Raw genomic sequence first — 25,849 nt, 5'->3', positions numbered from 1 at the left:
GATTCACTTATCATGTATGTACTGGTGTATGTCGATGACATTTTAATCACTGGTTCAAACTCAGGTGCCATCACTGATCTCCTTGCTCAGCTCAACTGTGACTTTGCAGTGAAAGACTTGGGGCCGTTAAATTATTTTTTAGGCGTGAAGGTTATTCCTGTATCCGGCGGTCTTCTTCTTTCTCAGAGACAATACATTCTCAGTCTCTTAAAACGCACAAACATGCTAGAGGCTAAGCCAGTGTCCTCTCCCATGTCCTCCTCACAGCAGCTGTCACTTTTTAATGGCAACCCGTGCCCTGATGAAACTTTATTCCGCAGTGTGGTGGGAGCACTTCAGTACTTATCGCTTACTCGCCCCGACCTCTCATTTGCAGTGAACAAAGTGTGCCAATTTATGCACAAGCCAACAGACATCCATTGGACTGTCGTTAAACGCATACTGCGGTACCTTAAATTTTCTATTGATTTTGGTTTGCTCATCAAGCCCAGCCCCTCCACACAACTTTCCGTCTATTCAGATGCGGATTGGGCTGGCTCACCTGATGATCGTAAATCCACCTCTGGCTACTGCATCTATTATGGCCACAACCTCATTTCATGGAGCTCCAAAAAGCAGCCCACCGTGGCTCGCTCAAGCACTGAGGCCGAATACCGTGCTGTTGCCCATGCTACTGTCGAGACTTTATGGTTATTATCTTTACTTCGTGAACTTCAGATTTTTATTCCTTCTCGCCCGGTGCTATGGTGTGACAACATAGGCGCAACTTATTTGGCTGCTAATCCCGTCTTTCATGCTCGTACTAAGCATATCGAAATAGATTATCATTTTGTCCGCGAGAAAGTTAATAATAAATCATTGGATGTCCGGTTCCTGTCTAGCAAGGATCAAATAGCCGATGTGCTCACCAAACCACTGGTTTCTGGGCGTTTCTCTCATCTACGAGACAAGCTCAATGTGCGACTTCCCCCGTTGAACTTGCAGGGGCGTGATAAGGATAAACTCAACTCAAATTCAAATATTCAAAAGCTTCCAAGTCCATCCCAAAGTCTTCGGATACCGACGTCTCCAACTCAGATTTATAGGAGATAATGTTTACTATTTTATATATATATCACTTCATGTAACTGATTCCATCTTTCTTGTAAACAGTTTACTATATATATACACTCTCTCGATAGCCATTAAAAGGCAGAGAGCACAACTCAGAATTTCACCTTTGTTATATCTACAATATATAAGATTAATTTTTAAAACTTACCACCCCCAATCTACAACCCAGTTCTGCCTGACTATAATCTATATACCAATTAGAAAACTAATATATAACATTAATGTTATATTACATAATACATAATTAACTAAAATTATAAAATAACTTGCATTACTAATATAAAATGAGCGGTAACACCCCATTCACAACTTGTAGACAATTTTAAATATAATACTATTTTTTATTTAATTTTATCCCATCAAATTAAAAGTAAAAGTTAAAATAAAATTTAAAATAATATTATTTTATTACATACTTGTAAACAAGTTGTTATATTGAGGTAACTCTATCAATTCTCATATAAAATAGCTTGATTTATCATATAACTTATAATAAAATACACAACTAAATATCGATAACTAATTATATAAAATATCTTCTATAAAAAGGATTATACAAAATATCGTATACACACATTGGGAACATAGTAAATATACTAAATAATGTAAACTATAAATAATTAATAATACATAATTAAGCATATAAAACTTGGCTAGCATTTAATAAATATAACATATACATATATAACGGCACATCACGAGTTTCAAACAAGTTCAAATGTGCCAAGTCAAGCTTAAATGACTTTTGTTCATGAGCCTAAATTGAATCAAGTAGAGTTTATACGTATATAAAACTTGGCTAGCATTTAATAAATATAGCATATACATATATAACGGCATATCATGAGTTTCAAACAAGTTCAAATGTGCTAAATCGAGCTTAAATGACTTTTGTTCATGAGCCTAAATTGAATCAAGTAGAGTTTATACAATTCTCCTTATTTAATATTTGAATTAATATTAATGTTTGCAAGCAACTCATTTATTAAATTAATTCAGTTCGAACTAAGTATATACAAGACTAGCTTGAGTTGTTCAGGAGCTACTCTTTTTATTTGCAGCCAACTGCACTTCTCTTGGGACTAAAGAATCAGCCAATGAGTATGGTGGAGCAACACATGTAAAGCTTTGGGCACCAAAAAATAGGTGCGTGGACCATTTTATGAGCTATGGAAAGAAAAATAACAAAAACTTGAAAAAAAAAAAGTTGGTATGGAGAGGTGTGACATTATATGACACGATCTGTGAATCTAACACAAACTCAACACGAAATTAGCAGTTTTGGGATTAGATATAAATGAGTTTAGATCAAGATGGGTTGACCCATTAAGACACTAATAATATATAAGTCAACCTGCTTAATCAAAAATCAACTTATAATAACTCATTTAATTTTTATTTCAAATTTACAAATTTATTATTGTTGGATTGTAATGTTGATATTTTTCAATATGCTTATGTTTTTATTGTTGGAATTGTAATTCTGGATCTATGCTTATATTTGTTATTGTAGGTTTGTAATATTAATTTTATTATATGTTAGAGTTAAAAAAATATCGATATTTTTTATTAGCAGGTAGTCTTATTCTTTTTTTAGATATTATGGTTACCAATAAACATATATGTTTAATTTTTATGTGAAACATGTTAATCGGGTCAAATGGATTATGCACGTTAATTCCACTCATTTACATGAAATGAATTGCAATGAGTCGTGTCGTGTTGACTTATTCCTAATTAATTATTAAATAGTTCCAAACGAGTGATATGACACGATCTATTATTTAAATCGGTCAAGTTAGGGTTTGAAAGTTTAACACATTTAGTTTAACTGGTCGGATTTGGATTGATTTATATAATCGAATGTCTTTAACTTGATATGATACAAACATGACTCGTAAACACAAATTACTACCCCTAAGACTACGGACATGAAAGAGTGGAAGAGGTGAGGGAGCATAAGGAAGGCTTTCTAATTGGAGTTGTGCCAATGGTTGGTGATTTGGGAGAATTATTGCCTACAGGTAAGTTTGGGTTGAGGTTGATTAAGGACCTGTTTGGAAATACAACTATTTTCAAATATTCTCAAACTAGGGAATCATAAATGGTTTGAGAGGAGAGGGGAACAAAAGAATAGTGAATCTAAGAATGAGGATTCACAAGGCTTATTTTCAGATTCAAAGAGTAAGGAGGGAGTAGTTGATGATGGGAAAAGGGTTGAAGGAAGTAGTTGAAAGGAGTGTAGGAGGGGATGAGCAAGGAGTGGAAACTAAGGTCGAGGGGGAGAATACTTTAGTGTGTCAACTAGATGAATTGAAGGGAGGGGTGGAGTCAAACAATCTTAATCAGAGCTTAGAGAAGGAAACTCATGTTGAGGCTTTAAGTGACTCAAACCTTAAGCTATCTGTGAAAGGTGATAGTTCAATGGTGGCTATGGAGGAAGCATAGATTCAAAAGGAGACTCACCGAGGAGGGAGGAAGGGCAGCTGGAAAAGAAGAGCTAGAGGCAGATGAAATGCAGGTAAATTGTCTATCCTTAGTTCCATGAACAAAAGAGGATCTGAAAATATGGAAGGGGAGAAGAGGGATGAGGGTGTAGAGAAGAAGGCTAGATTGGAAGAGGTGCATATTGTTGAAATGGAAATAGGGGCGGCAGCCCCGCTTGGCATTATGAAGATTATTAGCTGGAACTACTGAGAATTTGGCAACCCTCAGACAGTTCAAGACCTTTGCCTGATGGCAAAGGATAAGAAGGCCAACATGGTTTTTTATTTTTTTATTTTATTTTATTTATATTGAAACTATGATTAAAGCAGGGAGACTAGAGAGTCTGAAGAGAAGATTGGGAATAGAAGGTTGTCTTTCAGTTGATCCAGTGGGTAAGAAGGGAGGTTTATCTTTGTTTTGGAGAAGTGGTGAAGAAGTGGAAATCAAGAACTATTCTAGTTGGCACATTAATGCTAAGATTAGGGAAGAGGGAAAGGGGAAGAGATGGCTCTTTACTAGGTTCTATGGTCATCTTGAAATGGGGAAAATGAAGTTGTCATGGGATCTATTACGAAGTTTGAAGCCAAGAGAGAAGGCACCATGGTATGTGATGGGGGATTTTAATGAGATTCTCTTCCAAAATGAAAAGGTGGGTGGGGGGGCAGGCAGAGGTTTGAAACTCATCAATTTAAAGAAATGTTAAAGGACAACTTACTATATGATTTGGGCTGCTGTAATGGCTTCTATACATGGAGTAATAGGCATTCTGACCTATCATTTACAAAAGAGAGGTTAGATAGATGTGTAGCAAATAGTGAATGGAAGGAGATGTTTAGAGGGGTAAGAGTGGAGGGGCTGCCAATGAGAAGTTCAGATCATTTTCCTATATTGGTGTCAATAGGAGGGGTTATAGAGAGGAAAAATAATTGGCAAGTTCCATTTAGATTTGAGGCTAGCTGGGTTAAAGAGGATGATTGTGAATTAAATATAAGGCAAGTGTGGAATAATGGGATCCTGATAAATGATTATGTGACAATGGTGCAGTCTCGATTGAAATCATGTAGTGGGATGTTTAGGAAAAGTTTTAAGAGAAAATATAGAAGGAGAGTTAAAGAGATTGAATTGATTACAAAAAGAATAAAAGAAGTGCAGGAATATTTGGGACCCCATAATGTAGAAGAGTTGAAGAGGTTGCAAAAGCAGGTGGGAGATTTGTTGGAATAGGAGGATACTATGTGGAAATAAATGGCAAAAAGGAACTGGTATAGCCAGTAGAAATACAAGGTTTTTTCATGAATGTGCAAATCAGAGAAAGAAGAGGAGTAAAATCCTATCAATTGTTGATGGTATGGGGACTTTGAGAATTGAACAAGATGGAGTTGCAGAGGCTTCAAAAAACATTTTGATGATGTGTATAAGAGTGCAAATCCGAGAGCTAAAATGATTAATAAGTGCCTAGATGAGATGGAGAGAAAAGTGTCAGATGAAATGAATGAAGCCATGGAGAAGAATTTTAAAAAGGAGGAAGTAGATGAGGCCTTAAAGATGATGGGGCCTTAAAAATCACCAGGATCAGATGGGTTTGGAGTTTGTTTCTTTCAATTCTTTTGGCATATTGTGGGTAGTGATGTGTGTGGAGCAGTGCTTTAGTTTCTAAATGGTGGAAGGATGGATGCAGCCCTGAATTATACTAATATAGCCATGATTCCTAAGGTCAGTGATCCCAAATCTATAAATGAGTTTAGGCCAATAAGCTTATACAATGTTGTGTATAAGCTTATAGCAAAAACTCTTGCCAATAGACTGAAGAAAGTCATGGATGCAATCATTTCAAGAAGCCAGAGTACCTTTATTCCAGGGAGGTTAATCTCAGATAACATAATAGCAGCCTATGAAGTACTTCATTCTATGCAAACGAGGCAAAGAAGTAAGGGTGGCAGCGTGGCTCTAAAACTGGATATCTCTAAGGCATGTGATAGGGTAGAATGGCCTTACCTTGAGGCAGTTATGAGGAAGCTGGGATTTGGAACTAGGTGGATTGGATTGATTACGTAGTGTATATCCTCAGTGTCATATGCTGCATTAATAAATGAAAAGTTAGGTGAGACTATTATGCCTACAAGAGGGTTAAGACAAGGAGATCCATTGTCTTCTTATCTTTTCCTTGTGTTCAGAAGGTTTAGGTGCAATGCTGAAAGAAGATTAGAATTGAAAGGAGTGTCAGTGGCTCGAGGAGGTATAAGGGTCACTCATTTACTCTTTGCAGATGACTGTATAATATTTAGGAAGGCTAGTTGGAAGGAATGGAAAAAGATAAGAAGATTCCTAGAACTTTATGAAGAGGCCTCAGGGCAGAGCTTAAACAAGCATAAAACTACAATTTTCTTCAATCCAAAAGCCCAAGCTGCTGTAAAGGAAGGAATCATGAAGGACATTGGAGCTAGGCAGCTGAATAACTGTGAAAAGTAATTAGGTTTACCAATTATGATTGGTAAATCTAAATACAACTCTTATAGAGTTATTAAGGATAGAGTGTGGAAGAAAATTAGTAACTGGAAAAACCAGTTCTTATCACCTTGAGGTAAGGAGCTGTTGTTAAAACCTGTTATACAAGCTATTCCAACCTACCACATGACTGTGTTTAAGCTTCCAAAGGAGTTTATGTAAGGAAATAGCAGCTTAGATGGCCAAGTTTAGTAAAGCAATGCTGGAGAGTTTTGATAAAACCTCAATCTATGGCTGCTTTGGTCCTTAAAGATAGGTATTTCAGGCATTCAAAGATACTGGACTCGAAACTAGGACATAGACCATCTGTTATGTGGAAGAGCCTATGGGAATCATTGGAATTATTGAAAGAGGGGCTAGTGTGGAGAGTAAGGGATGGAAGGAATATCAACATATGGGGGGATAAATGGATACTAAAACTGTCCACTTTAAGAGTTCAAACTCCCAGAACACTACTTGAAGTAGATGCAAAGGTTGAAAAATTGATTGATGTGGATACTAAGACATGGAAGGAGGAAATGGTTAAGGTTATTCTGAGACATGGAAGGAGGAAATGGTTAAGGTTATTCTGAGTGCAGAAGAGGCAGCATTAGTATGTAGTTTACCCATTAGTTCATCAGGTCTACCAAGTAAGCTAATATGGGCCCATACAAAGAATGGACAATTCAATGTAAAAAGTGCATATCATCTGGAAATATGCAGAAGGAATAGGGAGAAGGGAGAGGTATTGAAAAGGGATACAGATAAATGGAAGGCATTGTAGAAGTTGAATGTCCTTGGTGTAGTTAAGATGTTTCTCTGGAAGGCATTGAACAATTGTTAGCCTACAAAGATGAACTTGGTCTGTAGAAGGGTTGTGAAGGACTATGATTGCCCAGTATGTAAAAATCAGAAGGAAACAGTGTCACGTGCTTTATGGAGTTGTGGTGGAGCTATGGATGTTTAGGCAAAAAACTCCAGTCCTGTACAGAAATGGGTATCGAATGAAAGGAAAATGCAAGAGTTGTGGGCAGATTGGTGTGAAAAGCTGAGTAGAGAAGACCTGGAGCTAATGGCAGTGGTTCTCAGAAGGATTTGGTTGAGGCGTAATAGTTTTGTGTTTGAAAACAAATTTGAAGAGCTTGATATGATCTTCAAACAAGTTGCTGACAGTTTGCTCCAATTTCAGCAAGCTCAACAGTAGGGAATCAAGAACCAAGATGATGATGTACGAGTGAGGAGATCTTGTAAATGGAAGGCTCATGCAGAAGACCAAGTGAAAATGAATTGGGATGCTGCACTAAATCTAAAAGAAGGTAGGATGGGGATTGGTGTAGTGATACAGGATGAGCAGGGGGATGTACTGGTTTCATTATGTTCTCAAAAGGGGAATGTGTGTGATCATTTAGTGGCTGAACTACAGGCTTCGTGGACTTATGTTGTGACGCCCCCAAATTTCGTTTGGGATCGGACGGACATTTGAAGCGTCGAGACATGCAACACAAGGTTACCTACCCCCGTTCATGACATATAAGATGCAATGTTCCTAACATGCATCTAACATTATGTAATATTCGCAGCGGATAATTTTTTTCTTTAGCAATACTATGCACCAAATTGAAAATATCCCAAATGCTTAAAACATACTTCATATATAAAGACCCATTGAATAGATCACAACACTAGTCCAAAATGGTTATGATCCAAAAAGTACTAAAGATGCAACTCCATTGTACAAGTAGTAATTTACGTTAACTACTATATTAACATTGACGTCGTACCGTCACTTAGTCAACTGTGTCTAGTTGATCAGCTCCTGATTCTCCTTCAGGTCCTGTAACAAGATCTACCATTCGGGGGGAATGATAGTTGGGACTACCAAAGTGAGATTTGATTACAAATCTCAATAAGTTAACAAAAACCTTCCACACAAGCTAATGATGCATGGATGACAGTAAAAGCATAAATGCATAATCAAATTCATAAGTAATTAAAGCATAACTTGGCGTACAACATAGCATAATTGACATAACTTAAAATGAAACATGAATTGAACTTGACTTTACATGAACTTGATCTGAAACTTGACTTAGCATAAACTTGCTCTGAAACTTGAATTAACATGAACATGATATGAAACTCAACTTATCATGAACTTGTTCTAAAACTTGACTTAACATGAAAAATACATACTCTACAGTTGTTGTGGCCCCATGTATTCTACGTGTAAATACATACTCCACAGTTGTTGTGGCCCCATGTATTCTACACAAACTTGACTTAACATGAAAAATACATACTCCACAATTGTTGTGGCCCCATGTATTCTACGTGTAAATACATACTCCACAGTTGTTGTGGTCCCATGTATTCTACGGAAACTTATTTTTTAACTGCTTAAATACATACTCCACAGTTGTTATGGCCCCATGTATTCTACGTGTCACAATTGCTATGTCTCACGTAGTGTATACGTCACAATTGCTGTGACCTCATACATAAGTAATCAAGATGAAACGTGACTGAAATACGAAATGACTGAAGCCCTGACGTAACATAACGTGACTTGAACATAACTTGAAATACATGACCAACTTGAGATAGAAACATTTCGTAACATGACATAATATATAATAGACAACATATTTAACATGACATACTTGCAACAGTAAATATTACATGACTTGACATACATGTAATAGATGGCATACTTAGCATGACGTACTTGTAAGGTACAGTAATACATGACAGAATATATTATGTAACAGATAAAAATTGATGACAGAATAAATTCTGTATAATAGAAAATTACGTGATAACTTGGCATGGCATGACATATATGATAACACACATACATACACTGTAGTTCCTTTACTTAGCACACATACACAATAGAATGCTAGTAAATTAAAAGCTAACTTACCTCGATCTCCGCGTTTCTTATAAAACCTTAAGCGCGATCACGAGGAACTGTAATTAGTGATTCTAAAAGTTAGAACTAAATCACTAATAATTTGAAATATGGAAAATACTAACTTAAAGAGTAAAATTTTCATTTTACTCTTTACATGTGGGAAAATGACCGTTTTACCCATAACTTAAGGATTTTGCATACTAATTCCAAAAGTTTCCAAAATTTACATTCCTCATGTAAATTTTGTCCTAAACTTAAATATCAACTCAGAAAAATTTAAAACAAAACACAACTATGAAGAACACACTATGGCCGAAACATCCATAGGCCATTTCCCTTGATTTTTGTTGCAATTCCTTCCAACTTCAAAACTCATGCTTAAACCAAAATTTTGCAACAAACATCTTCCAGTCCTAAGTTCAAAACCATACTTAAAACATTCATTTAGAAAAAGCTAATAATTAACACCAAACTTTTTTGTAAAAAGATCCAAGCACTTGAATCACAAGTTTTGACCTTAAATCAAAACATCTCCAAGAATTTCAAAAATCAAATCTTACTTCTAACATATTCATAATATCATCCTAACATCAACCATGCTTTAAATCATCAAACTAAAGTCACCAAAATCACAAAATAAATTTGGAGTTTTTGGTTTTACACTTAGTCCAAAAACAGAAACTTTTTCCTCAACTAGTTTTGATAAATCTCTTGATCTATGACTTATAAATATATGATCTTCAAACCAAACCATCACATGGTTTAAAAAGATGTCCTAAAACATATATAAGCTTCTAATTCAAGATCACATGGTTAGAAATTAACCAAAATATAAATTTAGCCAAAAATATCCACACTTTGGCTTATTTGAATATCTCTTTGCATAAAATTTCATATCTTTGAAACTAACATAAAATATCTTCAAAATAATAATATAACATGTATATAAGATACTTAAGATCCTCTAATAAAATTATTAAAGTCATTAGAATAGGTTTAGACCACCAAAGAGTTAAACTTTCTCAAAACAGAAACTGTTTTTCTTCTTCCAGTTTCTAAGTTTCTAAATCTAAGAAAATCTTTCATCAAAACCTTTAATCATGCAAAACTCCTCAACCAATAGTCACATATACATGTTAACAATACTCCATAAAAATTTCGGACCAATATCTATCCATTAGCTTGGTCAAAAACTCCAAACTATAACATATTCTCCAGTTTATCTCCCAGAATGACCTTTCTATAGTTTACACAATATTTGACTGACCAAATGATCTTCAAATGGGACAAATAAGATATCCATGTAAACTAGACTCAAAAAGGAACAACTTATATGAAGGATACTTTATGATAAAAAAAACTTACAAAAGCTTCGAAATGGGTGTGCAAAAGACCTTCTAAAAGCTGTCCGAGAGAGAGTGTTTGATATTCTTTCAATGGAAAGTGTAAATGAAGATAATTTCGTGGGGAGAGGTGGCTGGAGATACTTATGGATGAGATATGGAAGAGATGAGGCTGGAGTTGAGAGTTGAGTGTAGTTTTCTCCTACCCAAAATATCTATAAAAGATTATCTCATAATATTCTATCCAATAGTATCTACAAAAAATCAACTTAAGATATTTTTATCTAATAATATCTATAAAAATCAACTCAAAATATTTTTACCTAATAATATTCATGAAAATTACCTCAAGATATTTCTTTTTATCCAATAATATCTATAGTTTTGAACAGACATTTTGTCCGAAAATATGAAAAAAAGTTACTGCACCATAAGACTTTAAATAACCCTCCGAGTCTAATGGCACAAACCATAATACATTTTGACACTTCTAACTATCTCCAATAATCAAAAACACACTTCTGATACCATAGTAAATAATAACACTAACTATGTAGTTAGACAAAAACCTATACGATTAATAGATTCGTGAAAACTTATGGGGTTTTCACGAGGTTCCTAAAGTTAATAGAAATTTCACAATTGAATTTCTAACGGGCTGTTACATATGTGCATAACTGAACATGACAGAAGTGATCTTTGAAGGGGATGCTTTGAACGTGATAAAGGCAGTGAATAATCCTAAATCAAGCTAGGAATGGCATGGTCAGGTGGATGAAGACATCAAAGGGGTGCTAAGAAATAGGACTAGTTGGAAGGTTATACATATATACAGAAAAAGTAACTGTGTGGCTCATTTTCTTGCAAAATTTTCTTTTCCTGTAAATGAGGAAAGAATATGGATTGAAGAGGGTCATGAAGGAATACAGTTTCATGTACTTAAGGACAAAATTGTAGTTACTAAAAAGGACTGAATACAAGATATTTGATGTTTGCTTTCAAAAAGATATATTATACGTGCATATGTGTATATATATTATTGAAAGAACAACAGTAATATAGAGGGTATGGCCATATTGGCTTTCACAGTAATCTCAGAGGGTATGGCCATATTGGCTTTCTAAAGAAAATATTTGGCTCCTTATTAACGGTGGAATGTATAAATTTGGTTTATTAGCAAACTATTGAAAAAATTAATCAGAACTAATTGGCAGAACTGTTCTCTGTTAACAGTAAATTCCGTAAATAAAAACTACAATAGTATTTCAAAGCTCGCAACCAGCCGCATGTTTGGTGAGTAGCTTCAACCACACTCCACTACACTCCAAGAACACTTCACGAGCCGCTACAAGACATCCCAACCTCTTCTTTTCTCTGACAATCCCTCTGTTTGCCTCTCTCTCTCTCTCTCTCTCTCTCCTCTTTAAATCAGTGCCTTTAAGCAAAACCAAGCCTCATTTAGTGCTTTCTCTGTTCGATCCATCCAACAATGGTTCCATACGATTCATTGAAGTTCGCCCATCTCCTCTCATGCTCCCTCATTGTCCTCAACCTTTTCTGTGTTCCCGTCCATGCCCTTAACATCGGCGTTCGAGCTGCAGGTGCTGCTGTCACTGTGGTTTGTTCCTAATAATCTTTGGCACTCCATCATAACACTCGTTTTCTTTTTATTTTTTCTATTATTATCGTCTGATGCATCATAATAATTTCATTTTTCCTGAACTTCATTGTTTGTTTGTAGGGCAAAGATTGCAGTAGGAAATGCGAGTCAGACTTCTGCTCAGGTACCTTTTTCATGGCTCTGCTTAATTTTTAAAGCGTCAATACTTTGTGCGTGCGTTTCTCTTTTTCATTTATGATTAAAGGGTAGTTCTTGATTTATTCTCAAGTTTAATTACTAATTTTTCTTTTGGTTATTATTGTTATTTTCTTTTTGTGATTAATAGTTCCTCCATTTCTAAGATATGGTAAGTACTGTGGGCTCTTATACAGTGGATGCCCTGGGGAGAAACCTTGTGATGGTCTCGACGCTTGCTGCATGAAGCATGATGCTTGTGTGCAAGCTAAAAACAGTAAGTTAGATCATCCAAGACGAATAGATTTCTATGATTATTTCATTCAGGGTTTTCATTGCAGCACTTTTGTTTAGATGTCATGGTTCTTGACATGATGTCGTTATCTGGTTTATGATGTCTGAGAAGTTAGACAAGAATCACCTTGTTTTATTATTTCTGTTTCGTGTGGGTCTAAGAAATGATTCATAGTGTTTTATTATTCATTAGTACTTTTGGTCAGAGACGGAGACGCATGTATGGTAGAATTAATGTAGAAATATGTTTGCAGTCTCGAAGGTGTGATATAGACGAATCTAGGAGTAAATAAAGGGGCCAAAACTTTGGCATGGAACCAGAAACAAGGAGATAAATACACTTTAGAGCTACAACTTATCACGATTTAAACCCCAAGATTGCCCAAGTGGTGAAGAACTTGGTCTTGGGATCTCAATCCCTTCAAGGTCCAAGATTCAATACCTCATGGGTGCAAACAATGCTTTAGAGCCACACTCCCTCATAAAAAGCCAACGGTTTAACCAGTTCCATGTAGGAAAACTTCTAAGGGTGTGGTGCACGGGACCGATATTTACTCTGCAGAGGTAAGTCCGAAGGGCCCTGTCTTGGAGAGGTTGTTCCCCAACATAAAAAAAAATAATAATAATAATAATAATCAAGACTTGCCCTTTGTATTCCAAATTCTCAAAATGAAGCATAGCATCCTCATACTGTAAAAAATCTGAAACTTCACAGCCCCCATTAACTTCGTTCATCAAAATTTTTCTTTCACCTATTTTTCATCCATTTAAATTGTCAAATGGCCGAGGGTGCAAAATACAAGTTTTTAGGAGTTGAAGGGTGGGATGTGTTAGTTTTGATAGTTTGGAATGCAAACTGCAAAATGTTAATAATTTAAGGGTGCAAAGTATACTTTTCCCAAAAATGAAATAGGAAAAATTGATCAATAGCATGATGGATGGTGACATATTATACTATATATTTTGGCTTTTGCACTGCAGTATGTCGGAACAAGATTCATGCACTTTCTGTGTGTGATAAATTATCATATTGTCCCATGTTAAACTAGGGTTATTTGTGATTTTAAAAGTAGTATGTGGTGTATAAATTATAATAATGGTTGTGCTCAAAAGATGGTATAATATAATGTGGGGTTTCAACTTCAGTGATATTAATGTTGATGGTGTTGTGGCGCAGATGACTATCTAAGCCAAGAATGCAGCCAAAACTTCCTCAACTGTATGGCTAACTTCAAAAAATCCGGAGGCCAAACATTTAACGGGAACAGATGTCTAGTTGACGAGGTTATTGATGTTATTTCTGTTGTCATGGAAGCTGCTTTACTTGCTGGAAGATATCTTCATAAGCCATAAAAGAGTGAAATTTCCTTCCTCTAGAGAGAGAGGAAACAAGTGCATCAGCTTCTTTTTGTTTTCCTTCTCTCTCCACTCTCAAAAGTTGGAAAATTAAGTACTTGATCCATTTATTTGGCTGGGGGCAACTTTTTTTCTTGCTCTTTTCTTTTCCTTTTTGTTCTGTGGGTAAATAATCTTGTCATTCCAATTTCTTTATGCTTTTTAATGATTGCCTACAAATCGTAGGGATAAAAAATGAAGACTTTGAAATGCTTGCAAATGTTGAAGAGTGCTGGAATGGAAATAGTTATTTTTTTACTCATCTTCTCTCCTACAGTTGTTAGAATTCGGTTCTCAAAGTGCCAATACACACGAACAGTAATCAAGAAGTTTTTTGTTTGATGAGGCCGGGAAACGATATGAACTCCATAGAATGTCTCTGACGATATATCATTATGGGTAATGCTAGTTGATAGGTAAAAGCTGGGCGTGACAGCTAGTTCATTCTTCTTCTTTTTTTTTTTTTAAACATGTTTAAAACATTTAAAAATATATAAATTTACTAGTAGTAACTTTGTTAAACATTTAAAAAAATAAAATAAAATACACAAGCGATAACTTGGAGCAGTATACTTGAGGGGACTAACTTGCATTTTCCATATCATTAAGCACATGCGCTGAGAAAAGAACTAGCTTTGACCAATTCTCTGTGACTGAGTGGGGTATCTATATTTTTAAAGATCTTTGATGAAGTTTTCATCAATTGAGGAATATGTATGATGGGTGCAAAAATCAAAGTTTTGAATTCCGTTCCGTTCCAGTCAGAATGACCAGAATTTTCTGTTCCGGTGTAATATCCGGTACAATCTACTACCCCATTCTGTTTCGCTTCAAATTTCAGTCATTTCGGTTCTGTTTCGGCCATTCCTATCATTTCGGCCGAAATTAAGCGTTTCGGTTCACATTCCGTTTCGTGCTGTTTTTATAATTTTCTTATATATAAATGGTATTTTTGTAAATAAAATCCAAACGGTATTTAATTAATTCTAAAATATAAAATATATGTATAGAATTTTAATTTTTTTATAACTTTAAATATGTCCCCTCATTCTCTATTTTTTAAATATCATTATTTTTAATAATTTATCTATTCTTTTATTTTTTTCTTTATTTTTGTGTCTTAACTCAAATTTGTGATTTTTTTAAACATATATTCATTTTATAAATCTTCAATTCTTCTATATATGTACATATACATGATACACACTTACATATATATATATATATATATATATTTATTTTATTAGTTGTTAGTTTATATATACATATAAATATTTATATATAATATATAATTAATCTCGAAACAGTATATCGAAACGTACCGGTATCAAAATATTTCGTTTCAATACATTAAGCGAAATGGTCACCGAAATGGTTTTCAAAACTTTGGCAAAAACTTGCCCTCCAACGTAGCCAAGGAAACCCTAGGGTTAGCTAAGTAGTAAGGGCTTAGATTTTAATAGTATTCTCCTCCCAAGTCTAAGATTCAAAGTGCAAACAATTTCTAGAGGTCACATATAGCAAAAAGTCGATGATGTTCTTGATCCGTATGATGTTGGTGCATTATACGAATATGGGGTTTAACCTTCAATATTAATAATTAACTTGATAAAAATTTATTGTGTTCTTTATCTTTGAAAAATACAGCCTTTCCCGTGCCCTATGCTGTAGGCAATATATAACTTTTCTTGTTTTTCCTGCATATGAACATCTCGTGACAATGTCTTTCCCGTGAATTCGTATCTTCTGAGCAGGAACCTCTCTGTTCTTCCCTATATTGCAAATTTCATCTATGGATCGAGAGTGAATAAATGTGAACAAAGATAAGTTGCGAAATCACAACTATATATTTTAAAGATTTCATGTTTGGCTTTCAAATTAGTATAATTTGGAATAACATGTCTATACCAATGTCTGAAAAATGTTCTGAGTAATCCTCTGGGGAGATTCACAAGCTGCATTTGCAAACTGTAACAAGAGCACCCAAATTTTACTCTGCTTGTTTTAAGGACTGGGCTCCCGGTATTGGAATGGTACCCTTTTTAAGATATAAAATACACAATAACATCTACATATTCCTATAAGTTTAATCTTTTGGGACAAGTAGTTATTTCACATAATATCAGAGCAAAGGTCTTAATTTTGAACCTTAAATCTACATTCTACTCCATTTAATTAAATATTCTACGTGTTGGGCCACTCATTGAGATTTGAGAGAGAGTTTGGCCCACACGTGAGGGAATAAAATCTACCTTTTCTTATCAGCTTAAGCTTTTGGAACAAGTGATGATTTCACAACTCTTTGCAAAAGCATCAATTTCATTAGGTAAAAAAATATGCTCACCATTTTGGAATAGTTGTAGCAGGAATGACATTTCATAATCACAAACTGCATTAACAAGTTGGGGGGGACAAGAATTGTCATAAATTCACTAAAGTTTGTATAATTATATGGAAACCACAATAATAAATATTTGTGGGGTCTGCCAACCAGACCAAGACTTTGCGTTCTGTGCTTTGAAAGATAAAAAATGAAATATATAGGAAACATGTAAAAGCCAAGCTACTAGCTAAAAGTTACAGAGATTGATATCAGTTTAGAAGAACAATTGTTTATGCTCCAGTTAGATCTCACCCACCTGACGATTTGTTAACAAAGTCAGAAAGCAAGATTGCATCCCAGATCTTTCTTCATTCAAGTGGGAAATCATTTTCCACACCAGTAAGCATTCTAAAAGATGAGGTTATCGCTATGAATAATTGTCATTTTCATTGGAGCAGGCATTATTGTCATAATTGTCATTTCCTAAAGTCAAGCCCTATGTTGAAATATGAGCAACCAAAGTCTTGTAGAGTTGGGCATTCACTGATAGCAAAGTACAACCTTCCAAAAATAGAGAAAACAAATGTTTACAAAGTACCCAATCTTGCTTGCAAAGACCTAAGTTCCCCCCCTCTTACCACCCAAGAACTGCAGTCTGCATATGTGGGTTGAATGCATGAGTTTCACTCAGAGCCATGACTTTAGATGACAGAAAACGAGAAAAACATGAATTCAACTCGTGACCTGCATTTTGGCAGATAGATACAGCAGAAAAGAAGGGGCCTGTTAGTCTGCTCCTGACCCTACATGTTCATGATAGACGAGAAGTACATCAACCTTCCAAAACAGGACAAAAATAATTCAATAAAAAAGAAACTACTGGCTGTGCCCACCATTTTGTTGTTGTTGTATGAGCAGCCTTTGGTTTGTTAAGTTCTTCATTGAGGGCCACAACTTCTACATCTATCACTCACGGGGATTGGAGAATAAGTTACTATGTACGAGTACTTTATTAGGATAACAGATGAACCTGGAAATTTGGCTTATAATAACTAAATCAATAAGGAGACTCGTGCTCACTAAAACCAGTTTGAGATACTGAATTTTCAGAAAGTTGTAGGTTTAGACCATATCCTGGCCTTTAAAATGCGTTGTTCATGAGAGCTGAGAGGTATATCATATAAGCACATCAGCTGCAACCACAAGGACTAGCCTAGGTTGTGACAACTTAGGAAAATCTTAGTCACATGTAAGCTTATATCCACAAGGACTAGCCTAGGTTATAATTGAGGCCTTTTTCTATTGTTATATACTCCAAAAACTTGGATTCTATTCCCCACCTTTTAGGCTAAATTTGCGATATTATTAACTTACCGATGGCCTTGTCAAACCATTTTCTTGTAAGTGGCACGACTCAAATTCAATACAACTCTAATCATTTGTAACGTGCAAAAAATAGTTCAAGATCCATTTGCGCTTATATACCAAAAAACTAGTCAAGTTGAAGTACTTGGAATTCTAAAAGGTCTCATTCACTACACTTAATTCTAAAAATAGGATATTTACAAAGGCCTTAAAAACACGAAGATTACCTCATATGCATTTCATTTATGCCAGAAGAATCGCATGCCTTAGAAAAAACAAGAGTTCCAATAGAGATCTAGTTTCAGGCTTAGGAAAGAAAATTACCCCTGCAATTGATTGAAAGGCACAATGTTGTCCTAACCAACCCATATTGAAGAAAAATTTCGTGCTAAAAGACGACCCACCCCAAGAACTGATGTGTCAGATCCTGGCCCAGGTTTAGCCTTTTTCAAAAGCCCAAAATCTTACGAGTAGGCCTAATGAAAATTAAAACCAAAAAAAAAAAATGAAAACATTTTGACAGCTGTGGGATTTGAACCCACGCCCTTTCGGACCAGAGCCTAAATCTGGCGCCTTAGACCACTCGGCCAAACTGTCAACATCTCCCAGCGTTCTTTTATTTTTGAACTTAAAAGACTCTCTTCTTAACTGATGGCTTCTTAGAGAGCAGAGTAGCAATTCAAGAAGCTGTGATTTCCTTTGAAAAACCTTATCAAAATGAGAATAACATCATAGAATTTTTCATCATAAGTTTCCCATGAGTAAATAGTATAGCAGATTTTGTGAGGATATGTCTGAGGGGGGAAGAGAATTCCCATTCGGCCGTGAACTAACATATAATATGTTCTTTTTTTCTGGGCATAAATATAATAGTGTCTTGAGGTATTGGACTTCGATGCCATTAAGATTCTCGGATTTGAAGAAAAATGTAGCTGTAATCACCCTTTAAATTCAAGAGTACCATTGTACAGAGGCATTAAACACAGAATATAGCAAATCTGTCAAAACTCACATAGCCATTTCTATTTAGGATGATTGTGAATGGGAATACATGCTGAAGTTCTTTTGAGCCATCTCGTTTGCCCTATCGACGCTAACTTGGAGCTGTAGGTCAGAATCTATGAATTATACGAATTAGTTGTTATCGTATGGTATTTTGAAGCAAATCAAGACTATCCAACTAAAAGAAACCTCTCAAAACAGAAAAGAAAAGAACGATGTATTATATTCAACTTATTCTTTTACACATGAGAGCAACTATTTATATCAGTGCAGAGGAAAGAAAGTAAAGGTAACTAAAGTAACTATTTATATCAACTATCGTTAATTAACTATTTACTATTTACAGTAAAGCAGTAACTATTATTTACAATATCTGTGATAGACTCCCTCAAGATGAATGGTAAATATTATGCACATTCATCTTAGACAATAAAGAATGAAAAGCAGCATATCCAAGAGGCTTGGTTAGTATATCAACAAGTTGATGTGAAGAAGAAACATGCAAAGTCCGAAGTAGTCCAACTTGTAATTTCTCCCTAATGAGATGACAATCCAATTCAATATGTTTGGTTCTTTCATGAAATAATGGATTTGCTGCAATATGCATGGCAGCTTGATTGTCACAAAAGAGTAAAGCAAGTTAAGGATTAGGTTGATGAAGATCATAAAGCAAAGATTGAAGCCATGTTATCTCGCAAATAGTATAGGTCATAGATCGATATTCAGTGTATGTAGATGACCTTAAGACTGTTGCTTGCTTCTTAGATTTCCATGACAAGAGAATCATCAAGAAAAATATAAAAACCAAAAATAGACCTTATTGTATTGGGGCAACTAGCCCAATCCGAGTCAACAAAGGCTTTAAGATGAGTCTAAGAAGAAGCTGAGAAAAATATGCCCTGTCCTGGAGCCACTTTAATATACTTTAAAATTCTTAGAGCAGCTTGCATATGTGGAACTCGATGAGAGTCAAGAAACTGACTTAAATGATGGACTGAGGTGATGTCTGGTCTAGTATGGGTAAGGTAAAGTAATCTATTAATGAGTCTTCGAAAACTTATGCCATCCTCAAGTAAATCACCATTAGTTTTGGACAACTTATAATGAGAGTCCATGGGAAAACTAGCTGGTTTAGAGCCAGTTAAACCAGAATCTGAGATTAACTCCAAGGCATATATTCTTTGACATAAAGAAATACCCTTTTTGGATCTAGCAACTTCCATCTCTAAGAAGTATTTAGCAGGACCCAAGTCCTTCAACTTGAAATGGGCACTCAGAGAGATTGTAATAGACTGAACAACAGATAAATTAGTGCTTGCTAGAAGGATATCATCAACATACACTAAAATGGCCACAAAGGAATCATCATTCTTCCTTCTTGTGAACAAAGAATATTCTGATTTAGATTGGATAAAACCCAAGTCCAACAAGGATGCAGTGAACTTAGAATTCCACTACCGAGAAGCCTATTTTAAACCATACAAGGATTTCTGTAAATTGCAAACTCGCGTGTCTCCCTTTTTAAGATAACCAGGAGGTGGCTTTATATAAACCATTTCATTCAAATTTCCATATAAAAAAGCATTATTTACATCTAAATGTATTAAATGTCAATTATGAATAGCTACTAATGACATAAAACACCTTATTGTGACCATCTTTGCAATCAGAGTAAAAGTCTCTAAATAATCAAGACCCTCCCTTTGAGTATAACATTTGGCAACCAATCTTGTCTTATATCTCTCAATTGAGCCATCAGCATTAAATTTGGTTTTATATATCCTTTTACAACCAATGAGAATTGTATTAGGTGGCAGATTAGTGAGGGACCAGGTATTGTTTGATTCAAGGGCATTTAATTCGATGGACATAGCATCTCTTCAATGAGAATACTTAACAGTCTAATGATAAAATTCGGGTTCTATATGGGATGAAATGGAAATACCACTATAAGAAGGAGATAAATGTTTATAAGATAAAACATTAGAAATGTCATATTGATTACCTGAGTTTGTAAAATTTGAGCCTGCAGAAGATGAGGTAGAAGTAGAAGCTGCTAAACTGCAGTGATATTACTACAAATAACCAGGAGTTTTGTGTTGTCTAGTTGATTTTCAAAGAGAAGGACAATGAATATTATCTTAAAGTGATGGAATTGTTGAAGAAGAAAGAAATTGTTCATTGAGAATAGAAGAAGGTATATCTGATCTGGAATTAATTGGTGGAACACTTTCAGATTGAGAAATTGAGCCTGGAATTGAATTAGGTATGACAAGATCAGATGGGATTGATGAAAAAATTTCAGATGATTTATGTTGAAATGGAAATATGGACTTATGAAAGATGACATCTCGATATATAAAGAAAGTTTGTGAATCAATATCAAAGAGTTTATATCCCTTTATCCCAAATGGATGACGAACAAAGACACACTTCTTGGCACAAGGTGAGAATTTGGATCTATTGTGACTTAGAGTAGAAGCATAGCATAGACATCCAAATACTCTTAAATGAGAATAGGATGGAACATCACCATAAAGAATCTGGTATGGTGATTTGTCATTCAGGAGAAGGAATACAGTTTATGATGTGTGTGGCAGTACGTACACACTTACCCCTGAATGTTAGTGGAACATTGGACTGAAATTTTGTGGCTCTAGCTAAATTTAGAAGGTGCTGATATTTCCTTTCAACAATAAAATGTTGTTGAGAGGTCTCAACACAAGAAGTTTGATGGATAATACCTTTGGAATAGAAAAAATCAGTCATATTGAATTCTAGGCCATTATCAGTTCTTATACATTGTATTTTTTGTTTGAATTGTGTATGAACCATATTATAGAAAGCTATAAAGATGGTTTTTACTTCAAATTTGGATCACATTAAATATACCCAAGTTGATCTTGAGTGATCATCAACAATGGTTAAAAAATATTTAAAGCCATCATGAGTGGGTAATGAAAAAGGACCCGGACCCCAGATGTTACAATGTATTAGATGAAATAGAAAAATGAATTTATAAGAGTGGGTTGGAAATGACAAGCATTTTTGTTTTGCCAAAGGACATATAAAATAATGATCCTTGTGTACTGTTTTATTCAAAACAAAGTTAGGAAGTAGTTTTTCAAAAACTAACAATCTAGAATATGATTGGTGACCTAACCTACTATGCCACAAACTAGAATTAGAATTAGAAACAAAGTTGACATTTGATGGAAGAACTTTAGATGAATTACTAGCTGCACTCACTAAAGGTTGTTGCAGAAAATATAAGCCAACCACTTTTCTACCCTTCCCAATCATCTTCCATGGGGTAAGTCGCTGTATATAATAAATTTCAAACATAAAAATGAAACAACAATTTTGATCAAAAGTTAGTTTAGAGACTGAAAGAAAATTATATGTAAAATTGGTACACATAACACATTTTTCAAAACTAAACCATCTGCTAAACAAACAGTCCCAAGATGCATGACTATAACATTTTCTCCATTTGGCAATTTAACAAGAGTATTTAGGACTTTTGTAATTGTAGTAAACAAATCAATTGAATGTCTGATATGATCTGTAGCACTTGTATTGATGATCTAGGTGCTTGAAAAAAAATGTGTAGAGTCATGTTTAATAGATGAAAAAATAAAATATATGAGGACATGTTATGATAAGAATTTAGATTTGTTTTACCTAAAAGAGAAGGTAAAACAGATGTAGTGAATATGTTATTGGCTACTTGATAATTGATATTTTGTGCAGCAGGTTGTTGTGGTTGTGGTTGTGAGTGGATTAATGCAAGTAATTGCTGATACTCTTCTTGAGAAAATGGCATAGAGTGATGTAGATCAAATGGTGTACTCGCAGGTTGGGCCATATTCTGATTTGCTGATGAAACTTTTCATTTTTGCTTGAAATTGTGAGGATAATCATGTAGTTTATAGCACTTGTCCAATGTGTGGTTGGTCATTCCATAGTGGGTACATAACAACTTTTCTTTTCTATAATACTATTTTCTGAAAGTTGATCTTTGATTTTCAAATTTCTTGTTCATAAAGGCAACAGTGGTTTCAACAGCATTCCTAACCGCTGATTCAACTTCTCTTTGTTTTTCTTCTTGAATTACTAAAGAAAAAATCTTAGTAATTGGTGGTAATGGATCCATTAACAGAATCTACCCTCTAACATGGGAAAATTCTTCATTCAACCCTATTAGAAACATTATAATATGTTGACGTTGTTGATATTACCGACTCCACATGTACAATTAGGCATTTGATTGTAATTCATCAATCTACACCATAGACATTTAAACCTGCGGTAGTAGATACTCACCAAAACTTGATATTGGGATAAAGATGAAAGCTGACTCACTCAAAAATGAGTAGCATTAATGCTATCCCAAGTGCAGGAGGATGTCGTGTAATAATTAGGAATAAATTCCTAGATCGTCTCCTTAGGGAAAGTTACTTAGAAATCAAACTCGTTGAAAAAGGTGAAAAACTTCACAAAGAGAAAATAAAATGATAGTATGTGCAATGGATGGAAAAGGGTACTAGTCATGGACTAGATTCATGTTTTAGATTTTGATTGTTGGATTGGAATATAAAGGACTAATAAATTAAACTCAGAAATTAATAAAACCAAATTAAGAATTAAACTAAATTAGAAAGTAATTGACAAAACATGAATTGAAAATTGAAAATTGCCCATAACCAAGATTCTAGAATTCATCTTTGTAATTAAATCACAAATTCTCAAAATAACACATAACAATTGTAATCACTATTAAATGAAAACTTAAGGAAGTAAGAAAAATAAATAACACGAAATAAGTAAACAGAAAATAAATTACCCTAACTTCTAATCTAAACAAATCTCAAAAGTATTCCATAAATTTTAAACTGAAGTTAAATAAAATAGGGAATGAAAAGTCTAAACGAAAACTTCCTTTCACTATTCAATTGAAATTCAAAACAAAAAGGAAACCACTTCTTACGTATCACTCTTGAAAATTAATCTCTAAACCTTTAATGAAAACTCTAGAACAATTCCTCTACTCCCCACGTATGATGTTTCAGAAAAATCAAAAATAAAAACAAAAGCTTAAAACCAAACCTTTCTTGCAATAAATTAAGGTAACACAATTAATTAGAACTTCTAAAACAATTCTTTATGAAACAAACTAGCACACTTAATATTAAGGTATTACTCTTAATGAAATAAAATTCTAGAACAAATCTTAATACACTTAATAAAAATGCTAAAACAACAAAGTATTGAAACTAAAAGGAGAAACAAAATTTCGAACACAAGAAAGAGCTAATTCTTTTAAGTACATAACAAAGAAATAACATAAGCAGAAAATTGTGTGTGTTGAGTTGTCTTTGTCTAAGTTTGAGTTGTGTCTTGTAAGCTTCGGACTGCACCCTTTTATAGCCGAACATCTTGGCTAGTTGCATCTCACATTCATTTGGTTTCACACTTCAATCTTGCATTCACACCTAAATTCGGTCACCTCTTGCATTCACACTTAATTGCCGTGTCTTGCATTCCTCCTCTCTTATTTTATTCAATTGGTTTCTTAATTCAAACCAAACAACCAAGTCCAACACGGTTCTTCATGCCTAACTTCATGCCTAACTTGTTGAAAATTCAAAACTCAGCACACAACACTCACCCACCTACTGCTCCCCTTTCTCTCTTATTTACGTCCAGCAATATATATATATCTATCTGCTTCTAGTCGGTCCAAACTCCCTCACAATTCATTCCCCTTTCAATCACCTCTCGCCTGCACCTCACTTACATCCAACCGACCTACACACCTCCAGAAAAATAATTCCAGCCGACTTCACCTTTCCACCTCCAGAAAATTCAAACCAATCAGCATTGGCCTACACGTCTACCCCTCAAACAATTACAGCACAACACATCTAACTTCTCTTAATTCTCTCTCACCGACTTCATATTTCAACAAAATACAAACACCCACCGACCCCTCTCTTTACTTTCCAGCAACTCTTTCACTCACACGTTCACATCTCACGTCTCTCTTTTTTAATCAATCAAGCACAGCTCTTCCTAAGTACCTACTGCACCGAATTCTTGCCAAAAGTTTCCCTTAAACCCAGCTGACCGACTCACCTATTAAGACTTCTCACTCAAACCTCACTCAAGTCAAACACGGCAGTGCATCTCTTCCTTCATTTCGGTGGACAGCAGTTGGTGGACAGCAGCAGCCTTTGTCTTCCAATCCATCACATGTTCCTCACCTTAATTTAGATTTATTTGGTTGGACGTGGCCATCCTTTCAAAATCCATGCATACTCCCGCATCATAACATCTTCTCACACTCTTGATACAAGGATGTTTGGGTGGTAGATAGGGGCTGCTTCCAAAGAGAGAATTTTTTCTATATTTTCACAACCAATTATGAGTAACTTTTGGAGTTGAACCAAACTACTTGCTATGGGCACTAAAGATACATGCTTTAAACTCCTGCATGCAAATAATATGCAATATTAATTTAATACTTTTAATCAATTAAAATCACAACTTTGATTTATCCTTATTAACCATTTTTCTATTTAAAACCAATAATAATGTCATGATGAATTTAAAATACATTGGTTTTAAATAGCTAAAATGTACAATATTTTAGCTCAATCACACCCTCCAACTAGCATTTTGCTAATCCTTGAGCAAAATAGTGAAAATTAATTGAGATGAATATTGCATAAAGATCGAAATTCAAACAAAAATAATCGAACACAATTCTGAATTCTCACAAAAGTGACATGTTACTACTCAACCCCCAAGGGTTATACCCACCAAGACTATCTCAACAATCTTTCACATAGAATTAAGGCAAATATCTCAGGACTTAAATGTGTGTGTGGAGCTAAACTGGTTGTGTGTTCCTCATTACTAGCCATGATTTGCCATAGGATTTTTCAACCTTAAGATTAATCATTGCTGATTCTAACTACCTCAAAGCCCAAGGGACTAGCAGTTTTCACGCCAGCTCTGTTTTTAAAGGTTGGATACTCAACCCCCAAAGTCTTGGGTAACTGTTTCTAGCCCTTTTTACTTAGGAAAGTTCACTAAGTTGCCTTTATTTTTATTATTATTATTATTATTATTATTATTCAATCCTTTCTCTTTTCTTTTCTTTTCTTTTTTCTTTTTGGCATGGCTCGGTAGTCCTGCAGTTTACTTCTCTAGTATTAAATCAATGAATGGTAAATAAGGAACACTACAAGCGTAAGCATGTGCAAAATGTCCTTCAAACTTTGCCTTTCGTTCTACAAAAATTTTTATCAAGTTTCATCTCAATAACT

At 34.7% G+C, this 25,849-nt stretch overlaps 1 protein-coding gene and 1 non-coding gene across 2 annotated transcripts; one reads left to right on the top strand and one right to left on the bottom strand.

Annotated features, from left to right (window-relative positions):
• Positions 1 to 11,730: 11,730 nt before the first annotated feature.
• Positions 11,731 to 14,087, top strand: LOC122312401 (phospholipase A2-alpha-like). The gene is made up of 4 exons (XM_043126988.1): positions 11,731 to 11,959; positions 12,083 to 12,125; positions 12,288 to 12,413; positions 13,608 to 14,087. The coding sequence occupies exons 1-4, from the start codon at positions 11,831 to 11,833 to the stop codon at positions 13,781 to 13,783; spliced, it is 474 nt and encodes a 157-aa protein (XP_042982922.1). The 5' UTR covers positions 11,731 to 11,830; the 3' UTR covers positions 13,784 to 14,087.
• A 3,943-nt stretch (positions 14,088 to 18,030) lies between these two features.
• Positions 18,031 to 18,110, bottom strand: TRNAL-UAG. Its single transcript has one exon. It is a non-coding gene; the product is annotated as a tRNA-Leu (tRNA).
• Between the last annotated feature and the right edge of the window lie 7,739 nt (positions 18,111 to 25,849).

The sequence above is a fragment of the Carya illinoinensis genome, chromosome 6 (genome assembly GCF_018687715.1).
Source record: "Carya illinoinensis cultivar Pawnee chromosome 6, C.illinoinensisPawnee_v1, whole genome shotgun sequence".
Classification (NCBI taxonomy): domain Eukaryota; kingdom Viridiplantae; phylum Streptophyta; class Magnoliopsida; order Fagales; family Juglandaceae; genus Carya; species Carya illinoinensis.
This window is presented reverse-complemented; position numbering and strand designations above follow the sequence as displayed.

Excerpts from the sequence above, each read along its gene's own strand:
- LOC122312401 (XM_043126988.1), top strand. The coding sequence starts at position 11,831 with ATGGTTCCATACGATTCATTGAAGTTCGCCCATCTCCTCTCATGCTCC. Across the intron at positions 11,960-12,082 it reads CAGGTGCTGCTGTCACTGTG|GGCAAAGATTGCAGTAGGAA; the intron begins GTTTGTTCCTAA and ends GTTTGTTTGTAG. Across the intron at positions 12,126-12,287 it reads CGAGTCAGACTTCTGCTCAG|TTCCTCCATTTCTAAGATAT; the intron begins GTACCTTTTTCA and ends TGTGATTAATAG.